This window comes from Stigmatopora nigra, chromosome 7, assembly GCF_051989575.1.
Source record: "Stigmatopora nigra isolate UIUO_SnigA chromosome 7, RoL_Snig_1.1, whole genome shotgun sequence".
In the NCBI taxonomy this organism is placed as follows: Eukaryota; Metazoa; Chordata; class Actinopteri; order Syngnathiformes; family Syngnathidae; genus Stigmatopora; species Stigmatopora nigra.
The window spans coordinates 15,761,153-15,783,024 of NC_135514.1; the positions used below are offsets into that span (position 1 = coordinate 15,761,153).

The window sequence follows — 21,872 nt, forward strand, 5'->3', positions numbered from 1 at the left end:
ATCGGTGGAAATAAAAATATTGACTAAATAAGTCTCTTGTTCCGTGTTGAATTTCTTGCTACAATAGACGATCTATGATTTGAAACAGATCGCAAAGCGGAAGTAGAATGACTACTCACTCTAAACCGGAAGCTGCCACCGAACACTTCTCGTCTCGCTCATTTGTTTGTAAATGTAAACCATTTTATTTTGTCGTATTGGATTAAATACCCAGCCCACCACAAACAGTTTACCCGAGGCGACCACTGCAGCCTAATCACCTGCAGGTAACCACTTTTTACTCATTCCTTTTAATTTTCTGACAGACGCTTCGGTTGTTTGGCTAATAGCTAAAATGCTAACAGCTTGTCATGTGATTCTTCGAATACAAATATGATACGGTTGAGTAAATGCCACTTCTAAGTACAACATGAGAAAACGTTACATTAGTGCATTTTACCAATTCTAACATGAAGTCATGAGAAAGACGCGTTTAAAAACATTCGTAAATGTTTTTGTCGTGAAACGCACCAATAATCCGTTCTAATTTCCGCATTAAGGTTCACCGTCTGCGACATTTATGTTTATTCCCAAATAAGTCGGCCCTAATATTTTTTCCTGCAGTAATTGGTTACGATTTCTTAGTTTTCGCAACTAATGTCACCTTATGACAATATTGTAGAAGCCCAACTATAGTTAGCAGAGCTATGTACAGTAGCAGGGTTGCCAGATATCGACACACCGTTTCCGTTTTCCAGGTATTTTGTAATGTGATGCACAGTTATCAAAGTGGCGGCCCGGGGGCCAAATCTGGCCCACTGTATATATTTTTTTTTTGTGGCCCGGTAAAGTCAATCATTTTTTAATCAATTTTCTGGGTTTTTAGTTCAAAAATAATTTTGTAAAATCTAAAAATATTAAAAGAAAAACTCAAATAAATATTGTTTTAGATTTATTTAAAAAAACGATATATTCAGGGCTTTTAATCCATTTATGATTTAAAAAAAAATATCTAAATATTATGTCTCCTCTCCCTTGTGGCCCCTCCCTCCTCCGACAGCGGCGATGGGCAACCAGCTGGCGGGCATCGCCCCGTCCCAGATCTTGTCGGTGGACAGCTACTTCTCGGACATCCACGAGTACGAGTACGACAAGAGCCTGGGCAGCACGCGCTTTTTTAAGGTGGCTCGCGCCAAGCACCGCGAGGGCTCGCTGGTGGTCAAGGTTTTCGCCATCCAGGACCCCTCGCTGCCCCTGGGCAGCTACAAGCAGGAGCTGGAGGAGCTGAAGATCCGCCTGCACTCGTGCCACAACTGCCTGCCCTTCCAGAAGGCCTCGCTGACGGAAAAGGCGGCCATCCTCTTCCGCCAGTACGTGCGCGACAACCTCTACGACCGCATCAGCACGAGACCCTTCCTCAACCAGGTGGAGAAGCGTTGGCTGGCCTTCCAGATCCTGACGGCGGTGGAGCAGGCGCACAAGGCCGGCGTGCGCCACGGCGACATCAAGACGGAGAACGTGATGGTGACCAGCTGGAACTGGGCGCTGCTCAGCGATTTTGCCAGCTTCAAGCCCACCTACCTGCCCGAGGACAACCCGGCCGACTTCAACTACTTCTTCGACACCTCGCGACGGCGCACCTGCTACATCGCGCCCGAGCGCTTCGTGGACGGCAGCATGTTCGCCGCCGAGAGCGACCACAACACGCCGCTGGTGGACTTGGGAAGCGGAAACCAGAGGAGCAGGGGAGAGCTCAAGCAGGCCATGGACATCTTCTCCGCAGGTACCCTGACAAAAATGGCTTAGTGCACCGGTGTCAAAGTGGCGGCCCGGGGGGCCAAATCTGGCCCGCCGCATCATTTTGTGCGGCCCGAGTAAATCATGAGTGCTGACTTTGTGTTTTAGGATCAAATTGAAATGAATAATATAGATGTATATTCAATTTCCTGATTTCCCCCTTTTTTAAATCAATTTTTAATCATTTTTTTCAGTTTTTAGTTCAAAAATCATTTTGTAAAATCGAAACAAATATTTTAAAAAGCTAAAATAGACACTGTTTTAGAGGATTAGGGTTATAAAAATTGGAACATTCATGGCTTTTAATCCAGTTCTTTAAATCAATAAAAAAAATCTAAATATTGTATCTAAAATGTGACAGTTTCCCAAAACGTGCTAGCTAGCGGTAGAAAACAATCAAACTTCTTATTTTTTTCATTTTTGAACATTTTATAGAAAAAGAATGACATTTAAGATAAACTTATACACTCATTGTTTTTGAATTTCCCCCCCTCGCAGGGTGCGTAATCGCCGAACTGTTCACAGAAGGCGTCCCACTCTTCGATCTGTCTCAGTTGTTAGCGTACCGCAAAGGCCTATTCCAGACGGAGCAAGTCCTGGAAAAAATCGAGGACCGCAGCATCCGCGAGCTGGTGAGGTCGGCCTCGGTTGGACTCCCAATCCGGACAGACGCTAACGCCACGTTCCCCAGGTGGCCCAGATGGTCCAACGGGAACCGGAGAAGCGCCTGTCGGCCGAGGAGCACCTGAAGCGTCAGCGGGGCAAAGCCTTTCCCGACATCTTCTACACTTTTCTGCTGCCTTACATGGCGCAGTTTGCCAAAGACACTTTCCAGTCGGCCGACGAGAGGATACTGGTCATCCGAAAGGACCTGGACAACATCTTGCACAACCTCAGAGGTCAGTCCACCGTGTACAGTAATCCCTCCATTATCGCCATTTCATTACTTAGCAATTTTTTCCATTTAATTATTTTTAAAAAGGACAATTAAAAAATATAAATATAAACCTCTTCTTACGAATGCCTCTCGGTACGAGCATTTCAGGTTACAATTTTTTTTAATATGCAAATGAGTGACTTGAGATACGAAAAATATCCATGTTATGAAATCTCACAAAAATTAAATGCATTTCCTATTCATTATTTTATTTTGAATTCCCTTTAATAAGCAATTGTACAACTGTACAAATGCAACGTGGCACATATTTTCACACACACACAACACAGGGCCTACGTAAAAGTAAAAAATGTACTACAAAGTGGACAGCTTTTTTTTTAATAACTTTTTTTGGCCACCACCTGGCGTACAAACATTTGTATTACATCTACAGCGGCCACAGAGGGACATATTTCTGTGGTGCTGAGCACAATTTTATATGCTTTATTTAAATTTAAGAAAATAGCAAATGTTTTCCTTATAATTTTCTCTAAATTTTTGTGTGATTCCTCACTTCTTTCCCACAAAATTTGGACACTTTGACCCATTTTAGAGGGTTTAGTTGGTGGCTGTGTGAGGACGGTGGAACCAATTAGAGAATTTACATATAAAGTACACTTCTACTTACAAAATAGCTTTTTGTGTTTGTCGTTTGGTTAAATGGCGTCCGTGTTATGTTTGTGCTCAGACAGTGAGCTGGACGCGGGCGAAGGCTCTCAGGGCACCAAGGAGCGCCAAGGCCTGACGGTGCTGGCGTCCGTCATCACTTCCTGCCTCCAGACGCTCCACTCGTGCGACTCCAAACTGGCAGCGCTGGAGCTGGTCCTGCATTTGGCGCCGCGCCTGGGCGTGGACATCCTACTGGACCGCATCGCCCCCTACCTGCTGCACTTCTGCCACGACCCGGCGCCGCGGGTGCGGGCCCAGGCCGTGCGCACCCTGGCCAAGGTCCTGGCGCTGGTCAAGGAGGTGCCGCGCAACGACGTCAACATCTACCCGGAGTACATCCTGCCCGGCGTGGCCCACCTGGCGCAGGACGACGCCACCATCGTCAGGCTGGCCTACGCCGGTGGGTGAGCGTCTAAAATGAACGGCCACGTGACGACTAACGGGGCGACCGCTCCTCCGGGGGGCAGAAAACGTGGCGCACCTGGCCGAGAGCGCCCTCCGCTTCCTGGAGTTGGTCCAGGAGAGCAACGCCGGCGCCGATCAGGACAATGGCGGTGGCGGCGAGGAGGCGGAGGAGACGCGGCACCCGGACGACAACTATGACTCAGGTAGGCACTGTGAATATTTGTCAACTAAAAGCAGACTGTGACTCAGAATTGATGAATATTTCTGGACTATAACTCAACTATGATTCAAACTTAATGACTATTGGTGGTCTAACACCAGACTTTGACTCAAACTTTGACTATTTGTAGACTAAAACTTGACTATGACTCAAACTTTGTCTCAAACGTGATGACTCTTTCTGGACTTAAACGAGATTATGACTCAAATGTTATGACCATTGGTGGCCTAAAAATAGACTCGGACTCAACATTCATAACTATTGATGGACTAAAACTCGACTATGAGTCAAACTTTCTAACCATTGGTGGCCTAAAGCTAGTCCTTTTAAAATGACCAAAGTGCTTTGTGGGTGGGATTAAACCTCCATTTTGACCCCCCCCCCCCACCAGAACTGCAGGCCCTCCACGAGATGGTCCAGCAGAAGGTGGTGACCCTGCTGAGCGACTCCGAGAACGTGGTGAAACGCTCGCTGATGGAGAACGGCATCACGCGCCTGTGCGTCTTCTTTGGCCGGCAGAAGGCCAACGACGTGCTGCTGTCGCACATGATCACCTTCCTCAACGACAAGAACGACTGGCACCTGCGCGCCGCCTTCTTCGATAGCATCGTGGGTGAGAAGCGGCGGCGGCGAGGGTGGGCGGGCGGAGCCTCCGACCCGTCTCCCCCCACCTGTGGCTCACCCTCCTCATCATCACGGGCAGGCGTGGCGGCGTACGTGGGCTGGCAGAGCTCGGCCATCTTGAAGCCCCTCCTCCAGCAGGGACTGAGCGACGCCGAGGAGTTTGTCATCTACAAGGCGCTGGACGCCCTCACCTGCATGTGCCAACTGGGCCTGCTCCAGAAGCCGCACATCTACGAGTTTGTCGCCGATATCGGTAAGATGGACGCCGCCCTCGCGTATGTTTACTCAACTGCCGCCACACGTACATTTGCGTATATATTTCCTACAAAATTGGTATACTTTGATCGGTACCCAGACATTTCGTCCACAGATACTTAGTCCCCGGACGCTTTGTCGCCTGACATTTGGCCTAACCATAACCACTAACCTTAACCACTATTAAAGAAGTCAAAGGAATTTCACATATTTTGTTTGTAGTCAATAAGTATGTAAACCAATGTTGAAGTATTTTCTGTCTTCTGGCTGGCCTCCAGCACCCTTTCTGTGCCACCCCAATTTGTGGATCCGCTACGGCGCGGTGGGCTTCATCACGGTGGTGGCTCAGCACCTCAACGTGGCCGACGTCTACTGCAAGCTGATGCCTCACCTCAACCCTTTTGTCACTCAGCCCGTCATCCAGGTAAGGCCGGCCCCCTGGCCCAGTGACTCCGCCCCCCACCACCTCCTCACCTCCATCCCGTCCGCCATCGTCAACAGATCGATAAGGAACTGGTCCTGCTGAGCGTCCTGAAGGAGCCTCTGAGTCGCTCCATCTTCGACTACGCGCTGCGCTCCAAGGACATCGGCAGCCTCTTCCGCCACCTGCTGCTCCGGCAGAGGAAGCGCGCCGGCTCCATCCCGGCCTGCCCGCCGCCCGACGACCCCGCCGTCGCTCAGCTTCTGAAGAAGCTGCTCTCGCAGGTGAGGGACCCTAACATTTTCAGGGTGGACTTCCCGCTCATTTTTGGGTCACTTCCTGTTGACAACGTTCCTCGCCATATGATGTTGAATTTGCGTTTTTTTTTTTGTGGGATTGAAGGGCATGACGGAGGCGGAGGAAGACAAGTTGCTGGCGCTGCGAGACTTTATGCTCAAGTCCAACAAAGCCAAAGCCAGCACGGGCGAAGCCACGGCGGCGGCGCCGGCGCCGGCGGGCGAGGCGGCCCACACGGGCGTGGTGGACCTGGCCTCGCTGGGCATCGCCGGACGCCAGGTGGACTTGGCCAAGCCCAAGGGAGAGCCGGACGACAAGCGAGGTGAGCGCGAGGCACATTTTCCCCCGGTGGCCATTGTTGCTATAGCGCTTTGTTTTTTTTGTTTTAGCGAGGAAGCACGCCAAGCAGGACTCGGTCATGAACGAAGAGTGGAAAAGCATGTTTGGATCCCAGGAGCCCGCCTCCTCTGCCGCCGCCGCCGCCAACGCCGCCACGGTAAGGCTTCGTCCCATCCCATTCTATTCAATGGATTTTTGTCTGTCATCCCCGATTTAAACCCCATGGAGGACAAGTGAGGATTTAGTTTTTAACCTTGAAAAGACGTCAGTCCATTTGATTGAAAATAAAAATATCCAATAGGGATTCAGAGTTTTATAAAAATGTATTTATTATATACTACCTATAATTTACTTCAATTCCTTCATATATATATATAATTTTCCTACAAATACTATTTTCCCGCATGCTTCCAATTCCTACCCTCCAAATATGTGTCCCACCTCCATCCAGCTCCCCGACGGCCAATCCCGAAAGAGCACGCCATCGACCACCGCCGCCACCACCGCGTCGTCGACGGCGCCCCCGCCATCTTTGGGGGGCGGCGCCCTGGCCTACCAACGGCGCGCCAACACCTGCAAGGTGGAACTCCAACAACTGGTCCAACAGAAACGCGACCAGTGTAGCGCCGAACGCATGGCCAAGCACATGATGGAGAGCGCCGAGTGGGAGAGTAGGCCTCCGCCGCCAGGTAAATGTTCGCCGGTCTTGACCGTGACCCCGCCTCCCTCACATTAACCCGACTCCTCCCCCCACTCAGGTTGGCACCCCAAGGGTCTCCTGGTGGCCCACTTACACGAACACAAGGCGGCGGTGAACCGCGTGCGCGTGTCAGACGAGCACGGCGTGTTCGCCACGGCGTCGGACGACGGCGCCGTCAAAGTGTGGGACAGCCAAAAGATGGAGGGCAAGACCACCACCACCAGGTCGGTGCTGACCTACTCGCGGGTGGGCGGGCGCGTCAAGACGCTGGCCTTCTGCCAGGGCTCGCACTACCTGGCCGTGGCCTCCGACAACGGCGCCCTCCAGCTGCTGGCCGTGGAGGCGCACGGCAAGCCGCCCAAATCGCCTAAAGTGCAACCCTTCCAGACCAGGTCGGGAACCGTCGTCTTATACTCGGGGAAACGGATGTGTGGTTTTTGCTCATGACGGAATATATAAACCGCCATTTTTGGGACACTATCTAGTGAATTTTAGGTCAGTTTTCGTTGGTTTTAGGCCATTTCTAGTGATTTTGGGTGTCAGGGTTGGTTCGAGGGCTACATTAACATCAACTCCATTTCATGTGGGCCGGACCATTTTTTATTTTTATGAATGGTATAAAAGCCCAGAATATTCCGTTTTTTTATAGATCTAAAACAATGTTTTTTTGAGTTTTTTTTAAATATATTTTTAGATTTTACCAAAAGATTATTGAACTAAAAACATAAATACATTTATTGAAAAATTACAATTAGGGATTAAAAGAAGTAGATTAAAATCCCTAAATATTCAGTTTTTAATCGATCTAAAACAATGTTTTTTAGCTTTTTTAAAAATATTGTTTTATATTTTACAAAGTGTTTTTTGAACTAAAAACACAGAAAAATTGCTCAAAAATGACTGATTTAAAACAGGAAAAATCATCATGATGTGGCGGGCCAGACTTGGCCCCCAGGCCGCCACTTTGACACCAATGCCTTACTGAATTGGCCAGAAAACTTTTTCAAAAATGTATTTAATGTAATATTCTTGAATCCACTCACTTTTCAGGTCACTGAACCTACGAGAGGACGGTTGCGCGGTGGACCTTCAGCATTTCAACTCTGGCGCCCAATCGGTGCTGGCGTACGCCACGGTCAACGGCACGCTGGTGGGCTGGGACCTCCGTTGCGACACGGACGCCTGGACGCTGCGCCACGACCTGCGACACGGACTCATCACCTCCTTTGGCGTGGACGTGCACCAGTGTTGGCTTTGTCTGGGTAAATCAGTCTCAAAAACACTCACAAATTCCCAGTTTTGATAGAAAAAAAATGCCTTTTTTTGTTGTAGGAACCAGCGCCGGCACCATGGCGTGCTGGGACATGCGCTTCCAACTGCCCATCTCCAACCACGTCCACCCGGCTCGCTCGCGAGTGCGACGTCTGCTCATGCACCCTCTCTACCAGTCGTCTGTCATCGCCGGTGAGATGACGTCGCTGGCTTGGCCCCGCCTAGCCCTCGTTTTTAAAAGCCGTCTCTCTGTCTCTGTCCCGCAGCCGTCCAAGGAAATAACGAGGTGTCCATGTGGGACATGGAGACGGGAGATCGCAAGTTCACGCTGTGGGCCAGTTCGGCGCCGCCGCTCTCCGAGTCGCAGGTATCATTTTTTATGGCACGGGTGTCAAAGTGGCGGCCCGGGGGCCAAATGTGGCCCGCCGCATCCTTTTGTGCGGCCCGAGAAAGTCAATCGTGAGTTTCTATTTTAGGATCAAATTCAAATGATATAGATGTATAATTTATTTCTTGATTTATTTTCCCCCTTTTAAATCAATAATTGTCACTTTTTAATCCATTTTTTTGCAGATCAAAAAGCCTTACTATACTAAGTCGTTTTTTTAACGAAAAACAGCGTTACTATACGATGTCATTTTTTTAATGAAAGAAAAGCGTGACTATATTGTCGTTTTTTAAAATATTTTTTGATTTTACAAAATAATTTTATAACTAAAAACTACAAAAAAATGGATTAAAAAATGACATGATTTTAAAAAGGGGAAAATCAGGAAATGCCATATCTATCATTAGAATTCGATCCTAAAATGAAATTCATCATTGACTTACTCAGGCCACAACAAATGATGCCACGGGCCACATTTGGCCCGCGGGCCGCCACTTTGACACACTTTTTAATTTTTTTTTTTGATGAATTTTTTGGTTTGCCTTTTTGTTAGCCTTCCCCTCACAGCGTGCACGGCCTCTACTGCAGTCCGGCAGACGGCAATCCTCTGCTGCTCACCGCCGGTTCCGACATGCGGATCAGGTGGGATTCACTCAAAAAAAATGTCGGCTTTCCAAAAAATTGGATTAAATGTTGGAATTTTTTTGTGTCGACAGATTCTGGGACTTGGCGTACCCGGAGAGATCGTACATGGTGGCGGGCGGAGCCAACGACTCCCTGCACTGCCCGTCCGTCATGTACAGCCGCAAGATCATCGAGGGGACCGAAGTGGTTCAGGTGAGCTATTTCGAACATTTTTACCTACTTTTTACAGCGTATTTATTCATGTTGGAGCTCACTTTTTATTTTCATTTTGTTCAGGAGATTCACAGCAAACAGAAAAGCGGCGGTAGCGGCGGCAATGGCGCCGGCGGCGGTGGAGGAGGCGAGGACTCGCCACGGCGAGGACCCGACTCGCTCCCCGTGGGACATCACGACATCATCACGGACGTGGCCACCTTCCAGACCACGCAGGGCTTCATCGTCACGTCGTCCAGGGACGGCGTCATCAAAGTGTGGAAGTGAGCAAACATTTCACTCTTACGCCCCCAAAAAACAAAAGCCATGGACTGGTTTAACTCCGCCCCTTCCTTCCCCAAATGCCCATCTTGTATATATTTGTTTAAATTAGCCAATAAATGCCCACATTCTCATCCATATTCTTGCCTATTTTCTTTCTTTTAGGGGAAAACTTGACTTCTAAATAACCACGTCGCAATTCGCTCTTTTAGCACAGATGAAGAAATGAGGCCAAAAAAAATACAAATGACTGCGTTTTGTCATTTAAACAAACTTTTGTAGATATTTTACTAGTCATATGATTTCTTTAGCATATTTATCTTTTACATTTTGAAGTAAAAGAGGGTGTTTCAAAATGTGTGTCCCCATTTGGAAGGACAATCATTTTCAACCTCAAATTTTACAGCATTTGTAGAAACACTTTGTGTTTTTGAGAGTACTGTGATTGTATTTCAAGTAAGTTGAAAGTAACTTTACCTAAAAAAAAAACTTACCGTTTTTGCAATCCTTCTTAACGTTAATTCTTGTCCAAAGGCGCTGTTTTTACCTCGGGATCGGCGGGATGGACATTTTAGCGTGCCTCGAAAAACTCAACGAATGTCACTTGTGGGTGGGGCTAGATAAAAAGGGGCAGATCCCATGGTCCCTCAGGCCGTCCCCGTCAGACAGGCGGCGCGGCAGTTCTCTTCGCTGGCGAAGCGGTTGGCGTTCCCGCCGCAACCGCCGTACCAGAAGCGTTGACAGCTGCGTTGCCGTTGGTCAAAGTACCACATGGGGGCGTAGTCCTGGCAGTCGCCCTCGTCCGCCTCCGCCAAGCAGGGGTCTGCCAAAAGGGGGCGGGGACACGGCGGTCACAAATTGAGGCGAGGGCGGGTCAATCAGCCAAGGCTTTTACCTTCAGAGTCGTCTTCATCCTCCTCCTCCTCCTCGTTCAATGTGTCTTTTAATGGACAAAAAGTATTTTTAAGTAAGTATTTATCAACGTTTTGATAGGATAATATTGCTACAATGACAGTTAGTTAGCATGGTTTCCAAACCTGGCGAGACGAAAGCGGGGACCACGTGCGTCTGTCCCGACTGCTCCTGCGGCTGGTCGGCGATCTCATCCGCAAACTGCTGACTGTTTGACGTCCATGAATGTCAAAGGTCAAGGAACGACGATGACGACAGCGAGTAGACTTACAGATCAGTGAGTGTTTGCCCTCCGCTTTGGTCCCCTTGCTGGCAGGTCTGCCTCATTGACGCCGGTGGATACGTGTTGACGCCCTCTTCAAAAAAAGGCCAAAAAAGGTAGGTTAGGAAACGGGTGTCAAAGTGGCGGCCCCCGGGCCAAATCTGGCCCGCCCAAACATTTTGTGCGGCCCGAAAAAGTCAATGTTGAGTGCTGACTTTCAGTTTTAGGATCAAAGTATAGATGTATATAACATTTCCTGATTTTCGCCCTTTTTAAAACAATAATTGTAATATTTTAATCTGATTTGTCTGTGTTTTTAGTTGAAAAATCATTTTGTCAAATGTAAAAATATAGAAAAAGGGGTATTTTTTCTACTTACTGTCCAGCGCAGCCAGGAAGACCCCGAAGAAGCGGCGTGCGTATTCTCTCTCCCGATGTCCAAGTCGTCCCAAGTGCAGCAGGTGCTGCTGGAGGGGCTCGCCGGCCAAGTCCTCGGCCTGCGCCCGGTCGTAGCCGTCGCCCACCGTCACCACGAAGACGGCCACCCCGGCGCACTTGGCCCGCCGGACAGCGGCCCGAAGCCGGGCCGCGTCCTCGGCGGAGGCGCGGGTGCCCAACACGGCCAGCATGGCCTTCCTGCGCCGGGCGTGGGGGGCGGCGTCCAACTCCTTCATGGCCAGTCCCAAGGCGGGGGCCAGCCCGGAGGGGCCTCCCTCCTGCCGGACGTCGCGCACCAGGTGCTCAGCCGCCTTCCGGCCGTCGCCGTACACGGCGAGGCCGAACTCCAGGCGGTTCTGCTGGACGGCCGCCACGCGGGGCAGCGTGTCGGCGCGGCCGGGTCGGGGGCTGACGGCCAGCCGGCGGGTCACCGAGGCCACCAGCTCGCGGGCGCCGGCAAAGTCGTCGGCTTGCATCTGCCGGGAACCGTCCAGCAGCACGACCAGGTCGGCCTCGGCCCGCTGGGGCGCCGGAGCCTCCTGGATGAAGGCGCACTCTGGGGCGCGGCGGCACGGGTCTGGCGATGGAAAATGGTCGAAATGAAGTCATTTCAAAAGTCTTGAAGGTATTAAAGCTCTCACTATATGTGGTCATTTTTATGAATAAAAAAGCTTTACTAACCATGGTATTACTATACTTTTGTCTTTTTTTGGCGAAAAAAAGCCTATGTTGTTTTTGAAGAGAAAAAGCCTTACTATAGTATGTCGTTTTCTAATAAAAAAGCCTTACTATACTATGTCGTTTTTTAAGAGAAAAAAGCCTTACTATACTATGTCGTTTTTTTAAAGAAGAAAAACCGTACAATACTATGTCATTTTTAAAGAATAATAGCCTTACTATACTATGTCGTTTTAACCAAAAAAGCCTTACTATGTCGTTATTTTAAAACAAAAAAACCTTACTGTACTATGTCGTTTTTGACACAAAAAGCCTTACTATACTATGTCGTTATGACACAAAAAGCCTTACTATGCTATGTGAATTTTTAAGAGAAAAAGCCTTACTATACTATGTCGTTTTTTTGAAGAAAAAAACCTTACTATACTATGTCGTTTTTTTCAATAAAAAAGCCTTACTATACTATGTCGTTTTTTTCAATAAAAAAGCCTTACTATACTATGTCATTTTTTCAATAAAAAAGCCTTACTATACTATGTCGTTTTTTCAATAAAAAAGTCTTACTATACTATGTCGTTTTTTTTCAATAAAAAAGCCTTACTATACTATGTCGTTTTTTCAAGAAAAAAGCCTAACTATACTATGTCGTTTTTTTCAATAAAAAAGCCTTACTATACTATGTCGTTTTTTCAATAAAAAAGCCTTACTATACTATGTCGTTTTTTTCAATAAAAAAGCCTTACTATACTATGTCATTTTTTCAATAAAAAAGCCTTACTATACTATGTCGTTTTTTCAATAAAAAAAGCCTTACTATACTATGTCGTTTTTTTCAATAAAAAAGCCTTACTATACTATGTCGTTTTTTCAATAAAAAAGCCTTACTATACTATGTCGTTTTTTTCAATAAAAAAGCCTTACTATACTATGTCGTTTTTTTCAATAAAAAAGCCTTACTATACTATGTCGTTTTTTCAATAAAAAAGCCTTAGTATACTATGTCGTGTTTTTCAATAAAAAAGCCTTACTATACTATGTCGTTTTTTTCAATAAAAAAGCCTTACTATACTATGTCGTTTTTTTCAATAAAACCTTACTATACTATGTCGTTTTTTCATTAAAAAAGCCTTACTATACTATGTCGTTTTTTCCAATAAAAAAGCCTTACTATACTATGTCGTTTTTTCAATAAAAAAGCCTTACTATACTATGTCGTTTTTTTCAATAAAAAAGCCTTACTATACTATGTCGTTTTTTTCAATAAAAAAGCCTTACTATACTATGTCGTTTTTTCATTAAAAAAGCCTTACTATACTATGTCGTTTTTTTCAATAAAAAAGCCTTACTATACTATGTCGTTTTTTTCAATAAAAAGCCTTACTATACTATGTCATTTTTTCAATAAAAAAGCCTTACTATACTATGTCGTTTTTTCAATAAAAAAGCCTTACTATACTATGTCGTTTTTTTTCAATAAAAAAGCCTTACTATACTATGTCGTTTTTTCAATAAAACAGCTTTACTATACTATGTCGTTTTTTCAATAAAAAAGCCTTAGTATACTATGTCGTGTTTTTCAAGAAAAAAGCCTTACTATACTATGTCGTTTTTTTCAATAAAAAAGCCTTACTATACTATGTCGTTTTTTTCAATAAAAAAGCCTTACTATACTATGTCGTTTTTTCATTAAAAAAGCCTTACTATACTATGTCGTTTTTTTCAATAAAAAAGCCTTACTATACTATGTCGTTTTTTTCAATAAAAAAGCCTTACTATACTATGTCATTTTTTCAATAAAAAAGCCTTACTATACTATGTCGTTTTTTCAATAAAAAAGTCTTACTATACTATGTCGTTTTTTTTCAATAAAAAAGCCTTACTATACTATGTCGTTTTTTTCAATAAAAAAGCCTTACTATACTATGTCGTTTTTCTCAATAAAAAAGCCTTACTATACTATGTCGTTTTTTTCAATAAAAAAGCCTTACTATACTATGTCGTTTTTTTCAATAAAAAAGCCTTACTATACAATGTCGTTTTTTTCGAGAAAAAAGCCTTACTATACTATGTCGTTTTTTTTTTCGAGAAAAAAGCCTTACTATACTATGTCGTTTTTTTTCGAGAAAAAAGCCTTACTATACAATGTCGTTTTTTTTTTCGAGAAAAAAGCCTTACTATACTATGTCGTTTTTTTCAAGAAAAAAGCCTTACTATACCATGTCGTTTTTTTAAAGAAAAAAGCCTTACTATACCATGTCGTTTTTTTAAAGAAAAAAGCCTTACTATACTATGTCGTTTTTTTTAAAGAAAAAAGCCTTACTATACCATGTCGTTTTTTCAAAGAAAAAAGCCTTACTATACTATGTCGTTTTTTTAAAGAAAAAAGCCTTACTATACTATGTCGTTTTTTTAAAGAAAAAAAGCCTTACTATACTATGTCGTTTTTTTTAAGAAAAAAGCCTTACGATACTATGTCGTTTTTTCGAGAAAAAAGCCTTACTATACTATGTTGTTTTTCAATAAAAAAGCGTTACTATACTATGTCGTTTTTTTCAATAAAAAAGCCTTACTATACGATGTCGTTTTTTCAATAAAAAGCCTTACTATACTGTCGTTTTTTCAATAAGAGAACCTTACTATACTATGTCGTTTTTTCAATAAAAAAGCCTTACTATGTCGTTTTTTCAATAAAAAGCCTTACTATACTATGTCGTTATTTTAAACAATAAACCTTCCTTTACTATGTCGTTTTTTGTGGGGGAAAAAAAGCCTTACACCGGCACTGTGACTCACCGTAACAGATGACGCAGTTCTTGACCTTCCTCAAGTCGGCGGCCACGTCCCTCCCCAGCACGGTGAAGACAGACTTGCCGCTCTCGTCCAGCTAAAAGCAAAAGTAGGCGCTTTGAGAGCCGACGCCACGACCAATCGGGCGGGACTCACCTCCATGGCACGGCTGATGGCGGGGGCGTTCCTCAGCGAGATGACGGCGGGCACGGCGTCCAGCCCGCGGAACTCCATGACGGCCGCCAGCACGTCGTCGGCGTCCTCGGTGGGCCCGGCGGAGAAGAAGATGGCGGCCTTGCGCATCAGGGCGCCCGAGCGCACCCGCTTGAAGAGGTGATGCGCCACGAAGCGCATGGCGCCGCCCAGGTGCCGGCGGTTGTCGTTGCGCTCCAGCGCCAGGTTGCGCACGGCCTCCAGCAGCTGCGAGCGCCGCCGGTACTCGTGGAAGCGCAGCAGGTGTTTGGCGTGGCCGCTGTACGCTATCAGCGAGACGCGGGCGCCCGTGGGGCAATTGCTCTCCGCCACGTGTAAGTCGTCCAGCAGGCGCAGGAGCGCCACCCGCTGACGCTCGAAGGCCGCCGGCGTCACGTCCTGCGACATGTCCAGCGCCACCACCAGTTCGGTGGGGAGGGCGGGGCAAGAACCCAAATCTGAAGGAATAGCCACGCCCACCGCCATGACTCACAGATATGTAGTAACTTTTGAGCCAATGGGAACGGATCACATTTAAAGGGTTTTGCCAATTGATTCAATTATGAGTGTCTGTCGTAAGATGGCCGCCGGTCAATTACACTAACTGGGCCTAAAGTAACTGAATTTGATCAAGGATATGGACCAGGACAACATAAAAGGAGGGCGGGCGGGACGTGAGACGTATACGTACCCATGGAGCAGGCTGAAAGAGAGCAAACACGGGTGAAATGAGCGAGGCTTGCGATTGGACAAAGGCACGGTGGGCGTGGCCGGACGACTCACCGCAGTTGTCTCGGATGAACGTGACCAGCTCGCACTCCTGTGGGACAAACAAAGCCATGTTGTTATTAGGATTAGGAAATGGGGGATTTTCTTTCAAGGCCGATTCTCACCATCAAATAAAATGATAGAAAAGATGATAGATAAAAAAGTACTTACCGTCATGCTTTTAGTTCCGGGGGGTCCTCGCAGGCCCTAACCAGGAAAACAAAACACATTAAGGTCACTTTCATACTTTGAATGTTAAATGAAAAATAGTTTTTTAATTAAAAGACTTGGAAATGAACAATAAACAGATAATGACTGTTTCCCAATTAAAATGGGAAAAAAACGGTGCTCGGACAATCACTGGTCTTTTGGTCGCCGTTAGGGTAAGGGCTCTAAAATGTAAACCCTAACCCTAGGGTTAGGTTTTGGCTAGGGTTAGGTTATGGCTAGGGTTAGGTTATGGCTAGGGTTAGGGTATGGCTAGGGTTAGGGTTTGGCTAGGGTTAGGTTATGGCTAGGGTTAGGTTATGGCTAGGGTTAGGGTATGGCTAGGGTTAGGTTATGGCTAGGGTTAGGTTATGGCTAGGGTTAGGTTATGGCTAGGGTTAGGGTATGGCTAGGGTTAGGTTATGGCTAGGGTTAGGTTATGGCTAGGGTTAGGTTATGGCTAGGGTTAGGGTTTGGCTAGGGTTAGGTTATGGCTAGGGTTAGGTTATGGCTAGGGTTAGGGTTTGGCTAGGGTTAGGTTATGGCTAGGGTTAGGGTATGGCTAGGGTTATGTTATGGCTAGGGTTAGGTTACGGCTAGGGTTTGGTTATGGCTAGGGTTAGGGTATGGCTAGGGTTAGGGTTTGGCTAGGGTTAGGGTTTGGCTAGGGTTAGGGTATGGCTAGGGTTAGGGTTTGGCTAGGGTTAGGGTATGGCTAGGGTTAGGGTTTGGCTAGGGTTAGGGTTTGGCTAGGGTTATGTTATGGCTAGGGTTAGGGTTTGGCTAGGGTTAGGTTATGGCTAGGGTTAGGTTATGGCTAGGGTTAGGTTATGGCTAGGGTTAGGTTGTGGCTAGGGTTAGGTTATGGCTAGGGTTAGGGTATGGCTAGGGTTAGGGTTTGGCTAGGGTTATGTTATGGCTAGGGTTAGGGTATGGCTAGGGTTAGGGTTTGGCTAGGGTTAGGGTATGGCTAGGGTTAGGGTATGGCTAGGGTTAGGGTATGGCTAGGGTTATGTTATGGCTAGGGTTAGGTTACGGCTAGGGTTAGGTTATGGCTAGGGTTAGGGTATGGCTAGGGTTAGGGTTTGGCTAGGGTTAGGGTTTGGCTAGGGTTAGGGTTTGGCTAGGGTTAGGTTATGGCTAGGGTTAGGTTATGGCTAGGGTTAGGGTTTGGCTAGGGTTAGGTTATGGCTAGGGTTAGGGTATGGCTAGGGTTATGTTACGGCTAGGGTTAGGTTACGGCTAGGGTTTGGTTATGGCTAGGGCTAGGGTATGGCTAGGGTTAGGGTTTGGCTAGGGTTATGTTATGGCTAGGGTTAGGGTTTGGCTAGGGTTTGGCTAGGGTTAGGGTATGGCTAGGGTTAGGGTTTGGCTAGGGTTAGGGTATGGCTAGGGTTATGTTATGGCTAGGGTTAGGTTATGGCTAGGGTTAGGTTATGGCTAGGGTTATGTTATGGCTAGGGTTAGGGTTTGGCTAGGGTTAGGGTTTGGCTAGGGTTAGGGTATGGCTAGGGTTAGGGTTTGGCTAGGGTTAGGGTATGGCTAGGGTTATGTTATGGCTAGGGTTAGGTTATGGCTAGGGTTATGTTATGGCTAGGGTTAGGGTTTGGCTAGGGTTAGGGTTTGGCTAGGGTTAGGGTATGGCTAGGGTTATGTTACGGCTAGGGTTAGGTTACGGCTAGGGTTTGGTTATGGCTAGGGTTAGGGTATGGCTAGGGTTAGGGTTTGGCTAGGGTTATGTTATGGCTAGGGTTAGGGTTTGGCTAGGGTTAGGGTTTGGCTAGGGTTAGGGTATGGCTAGGGTTAGGGTTTGGCTAGGGTTAGGGTATGGCTAGGGTTATGTTATGGCTAGGGTTAGGTTATGGCTAGGGTTAGGTTATGGCTAGGGTTATGTTATGGCTAGGGTTAGGGTTTGGCTAGGGTTAGGGTTTGGCTAGGGTTAGGGTATGGCTAGGGTTATGTTATGGCTAGGGTTAGGGTTTGGCTAGGGTTAGGGTTTGAATGTGTGATGTTTTAATCCAAATGAGGGTTGGTTTTAGTTTCCTGTTGTTATTGTTAAAATACCTTGACTGTTATTATAGTTAGAGATGTTGTTTTTGCTTCCGCATGTTAAATGAATCAACAACCTTGTATTTGTTTTGAGTTATGGCCTTAAAGCCGTACGCAAATTACTGTTAAAGAGGATACCGTGGAGACAAGAGGGGAAGTCTTGTTGCTTTGCTGTATTTTCCCTTAAGGTCCTTATCCATGATGCAATCTATGTAATTAAATGTCAATAATTGAATAAGATGTCTGCCTGCAGTGATTGATAATTACATCAGAAGGGTAATTATTAATGAACCTATCACTTAACCAAACCCTAACTCTAGGGTAATGGTTGTCAAATAACCGTAACCCATAGTGTTATCATATAAGTTTCTTATTCTAAATAAATGAATGAATATATGAATATGAGAGCTGTCCACTCACCTTGTGTCCTTCGTAACCGGGTTCTCCGATCTGACCCGGGTCTCCGGTGTTCCCGGAGTTACCCTGCGGGGGGCGCACCACCAGATTCAATCAAGGTGAAGAAGAAAGATGAACATGGGCCTTTTTGGGGCGCACTCTCACCCCGCGACCTCGGTTGCCTTTGCGTCCCGGCATTCCGACGGGACCCTGGCTGCCGCTGTCGCCCTGGAAACAGAAAAGTGGGCGTGGCCGCCACCCTAGTCACCATTTTTTTTCAAGAGGCGGGACTTCCCAGCAGGACAAAAAAAGGAAAGAAAGCACCCACCGCGATTCCGGGATATCCGGGGAAGCCGTAATCTCCCTAAAAAAATAACAATAACAACAACAACGGCTTAGGAACTTTTTCAGTGTCATAGACAAGAAGATATTGCTAGCTCATGTTGTAGCTAGCTCAAGGTGTGTGGAATTTTGCACTGACTTTCATGCCTTTGGGTCCGGGTGGGCCGTATCCGTCTCTGCCGTCCTGACCCTGGCGGAGGTATGGACAGTTTACAGTCAGCGTACACAAAAAGGACAGCTGTGCGCTGTTTATTCATTCTTTGTCATCCCTCCCTCCCGCTTCAAATGGATTGGACGGCGACAAGGCCGGAAAACTAGTAACCAATGACTTTACATACAAGTGTGCTAAATTTTAATGATCGATATAGATGCAGGGGTGTCAAACTCGGGTTGGTTGGAGGGCCGCATTAACGTCAACTCAATTTCAGATAGAATATTTACATTTTTATTTTTTATGAATGGATTAAAAGAAGTGGATTAAAATTCTTGAATATTCCGTTTTTTATAGATCTAAAACAATGTTTATTTGAGCTTTTTTTAAATATATTTTTAGATTTTACAATTTTTTTGAACTAAAAACAGAAATAAATGATTAAAAAAATGACAATTATTGATTAAAAAGGAGGAAATTCAGCAAATTTAATATAAATCTCTACTCTTCATTTGAATTTGATCCTAAAAGAGAAAGTCGGCACTCATGATTTACGTTCCCGGGCCGCCTAAAATGATGTGGCGGGCCAGATTTGGCCCCCGTGCCACCACTTTGACACCTGTGATCTATACTCTTCATTTTAATTTAATCCTAATTAGCGTTTTCCTCACTTTAAATTAGTTTAAAGAGCCTTACTAGATATAATATGTCGTTTTTTTAAAGAAAAAAAGCCTTACTATACTATGTATTTTATTTTTGTTGAAAAAAGCTTAGTTAGGAATGAAATGGAAAAACTCACCGGCGTCCCTCTGGGGCCCGACGTCCCTTTCGTGCCTCGCACGCCCGAATCTCCCGGTTGTCCCTTGGATGACAAAGCAGATTAGTGGTCACCGTGGCGACGGCGTGGTGACGGCCGCCGTGGGCTTTCTCACCTTCTGGCCGTGACCTCCGCGACGTCCCGTGGCACCGGCCCCTCCCGGGGATCCCGGCCCACCCTGTGGGGAGTGGGACAATGTTGCGTCCCCCCGCCTCATTTGCAACGGCGGTCGGGGACGCCGATTGGTCGTAGGGAGGGCGGGCTTACCTGGGGGCCCGGAAGTCCGGCGATGCCCCTGGGTCCCGGGATTCCTCGGTTGCCTCGGGTGCCCTGGAGTTCCGCACAAAAAAATCAAGTCAATGGGAAAAGAGAGAGACACGTTTTCTGGCACCAAAAATAAAAATGGGCAAATATTCAGCTGCATTTTTTTTAAATTGCTGTAAAAAGTGCAGTGCAAAAATCAGTGGTGACATTTTTTGTCGCAAATTGTTTAAGGACAAAAGATTCAGGACAAAAATTCGGAGGCAAAAAAAAAAGACAAAAAAATTCAGGGGATAAAATGCAGCTGCAAAAAAAATCTGTAGTGGAAATTTGTGTCCAAAAATCAGCAGCAAAAATTATGTTTTACATTAAAAAATGGAGGGGCAAAACATCCTCCAAAAAAAGAATAAATTATGAACAAAAAATGTAGGGGCAAACAACAATCGACAAATTCTCATCCGTCACTCACCTGAGGACCGGACGCGCCTGGAATTCCCGACAAACCAGGATCTCCAATTGAGCCCGTGGCCCCCTGGTGGACACACAAAGAAACACAGGCGGAGTTTTCACAACAGTGCAAGATTGGGCCGCTAAATTGACAAAAAAAATAGGGTGTCATTACCCACCTTCACTCCGGGGGCTCCTCGTCTTCCGTCTGAACCCTGACACACACAGAAAGACGATGAGAAGGACAGCACCAAATCAGACAGAAAAAATAAATAAATAAATGTCATCTTACGACATTCCCGCGGTCGCCAGCCGCTCCCGGTCCGCCATCTTGTCCCGCGTCTCCCTGTACACAAACGATGAAGAAAGAAAAGAGAGCGAGTTCACGTGAGGACACGACGAGAGACGTGAACGAGCGACTAACCGGTCGTCCGGCATTCCCGACGTCTCCTTTGGGTCCCGGGCGGACGTTGTCTAGCCCGCTTTCCCCCTGAAGAAAGAGGGTCACGTGACCATCCCGTGGGTGACCCGGACCGCTTGGTTCGCTCCACTCACCGGATCTCCCCTCAGTCCTCGTTGTCCTTTCAGTCCCGGTTCTCCTCGGATGCCCGGGATGCCCTGAGGATGTGGGGGGGGGGGGGTCAAAGGTCAACAGAGAATAGCTCAGCCTTTGAAAAATCCAAATATCTAAAATGGTTTGGCCTTGTCTTAAGAGATTGTTTTGAAATGATGTCATGTCAACAACAGCAAATATTAGCCAATTTGAAGCTAAATAAAAAATTACATAAAAATTGGGGAATAATCAAATGTCATTGGAAAGCTAATGTAGCCTAGCATGACATCATTTTTATTATTATCATAGCATTATTTTTAATTATGATCATATCATCATTATCACTATATTCAACCTATACAAGAAAAGTAAGGATACAAATGAACTATATATTCATTAACATGATATGTTCATTAATGTGTGTTGTCCCTTACAAAATAAATCCAACTCAAACATAGGAAGAAGATTAATACATATATATAAATATATTTTGGGACCATTGATAAGTGGTAATCATTGATTTGGTCCAAATTGACTGTACCGTATTTTCACGACTATAAGGCGCACTTAAATGTCTTAAATGTTCTCCAAAATAGACAGTGCGCCTTATAATCCAGTGCGCCCTATATATGGAAAAAAACTAGAAACGAAAAACCACTACTGTCGGATATTAAAAACACCTCCCCCACTGCAAGATTTTATACAAAAACATCCAAAACCTCAACAATGGCTGGCTCTAGAGGTGACTGTGTAATGTAGTGAGTGCTTCATACCTGGAAGTCAATAGCAATTACCATATTTTCACCACTATAAGGCGCACTTAAAAGTCTTACATTTTCTCCAAAATAGACAGTGCGCCTTATATATGGAAAACATGTCATTCATTGAGGGTCCGCCTTATAGTCGTGAAAATACAGTAATCTTGTCAAGCAAAGTGAAAGTATATAAATTACACAGACATATCCACACACACACACTAAGAAAACCCCCAAAAAAGAAGTATTTACCGGATTCCCCAGATGTCCCGGCATTCCTCGGCTGCCATTTTGTCCAGCCACGCCCTGCGAACAAATGTCCAGTTTTAAAAACGACCGTCGAATAGCGTGCCACCGCCATTGAGCCCACCTGTTCTCCAACGACGCCGTCCAGTCCGAGTTCTCCGTCCTCACCCTGGAGAAAAAAAAAGCCAG

General features: G+C 45.9%; 2 protein-coding genes across 2 annotated transcripts in view; one reads left to right on the plus strand and one right to left on the minus strand.

Annotated features, from left to right (window-relative positions):
• The first annotated feature begins 124 nt into the window (after positions 1–124).
• pik3r4 (phosphoinositide-3-kinase, regulatory subunit 4) lies at positions 125–9,560 on the plus strand. Its single transcript, XM_077720369.1, has 20 exons — positions 125–266; positions 1,040–1,762; positions 2,275–2,408; positions 2,468–2,688; positions 3,406–3,782; positions 3,850–3,990; positions 4,399–4,620; positions 4,711–4,884; positions 5,165–5,310; positions 5,388–5,591; positions 5,710–5,926; positions 5,994–6,100; positions 6,395–6,632; positions 6,702–7,035; positions 7,694–7,905; positions 7,976–8,107; positions 8,182–8,282; positions 8,857–8,945; positions 9,020–9,140; positions 9,225–9,560. The coding sequence occupies exons 2-20, from the start codon at positions 1,045–1,047 to the stop codon at positions 9,426–9,428; spliced, it is 4,092 nt and encodes a 1,363-aa protein (XP_077576495.1). The 5' UTR covers positions 125–266; positions 1,040–1,044; the 3' UTR covers positions 9,429–9,560.
• Positions 9,561–9,677: 117 nt separating this feature from the next.
• Positions 9,678–21,872, minus strand: part of col6a4a (collagen, type VI, alpha 4a) — a 34,765-nt gene continuing 22,570 nt past the window's right edge. The window contains exons 17-40 of the mRNA XM_077721524.1: positions 21,808–21,852; positions 21,690–21,743; positions 20,685–20,747; positions 20,554–20,619; positions 20,422–20,475; positions 20,309–20,344; positions 20,152–20,214; positions 19,689–19,751; positions 19,537–19,599; positions 19,404–19,466; positions 18,593–18,643; positions 18,440–18,475; positions 18,277–18,339; positions 18,136–18,198; positions 15,631–15,666; positions 15,475–15,511; positions 15,383–15,394; positions 14,656–15,149; positions 14,506–14,596; positions 10,976–11,611; positions 10,606–10,690; positions 10,460–10,542; positions 10,318–10,362; positions 9,678–10,245 (exon numbers count right to left, since the gene is read on the minus strand). Coding sequence (XP_077577650.1) covers positions 10,070–10,245; positions 10,318–10,362; positions 10,460–10,542; positions 10,606–10,690; positions 10,976–11,611; positions 14,506–14,596; positions 14,656–15,149; positions 15,383–15,394; positions 15,475–15,511; positions 15,631–15,666; positions 18,136–18,198; positions 18,277–18,339; positions 18,440–18,475; positions 18,593–18,643; positions 19,404–19,466; positions 19,537–19,599; positions 19,689–19,751; positions 20,152–20,214; positions 20,309–20,344; positions 20,422–20,475; positions 20,554–20,619; positions 20,685–20,747; positions 21,690–21,743; positions 21,808–21,852 — 2,478 coding nt within the window. The 3' untranslated portion in view covers positions 9,678–10,069. The remainder of the gene's footprint in view (positions 10,246–10,317; positions 10,363–10,459; positions 10,543–10,605; positions 10,691–10,975; positions 11,612–14,505; positions 14,597–14,655; positions 15,150–15,382; positions 15,395–15,474; positions 15,512–15,630; positions 15,667–18,135; positions 18,199–18,276; positions 18,340–18,439; positions 18,476–18,592; positions 18,644–19,403; positions 19,467–19,536; positions 19,600–19,688; positions 19,752–20,151; positions 20,215–20,308; positions 20,345–20,421; positions 20,476–20,553; positions 20,620–20,684; positions 20,748–21,689; positions 21,744–21,807; positions 21,853–21,872) is intronic.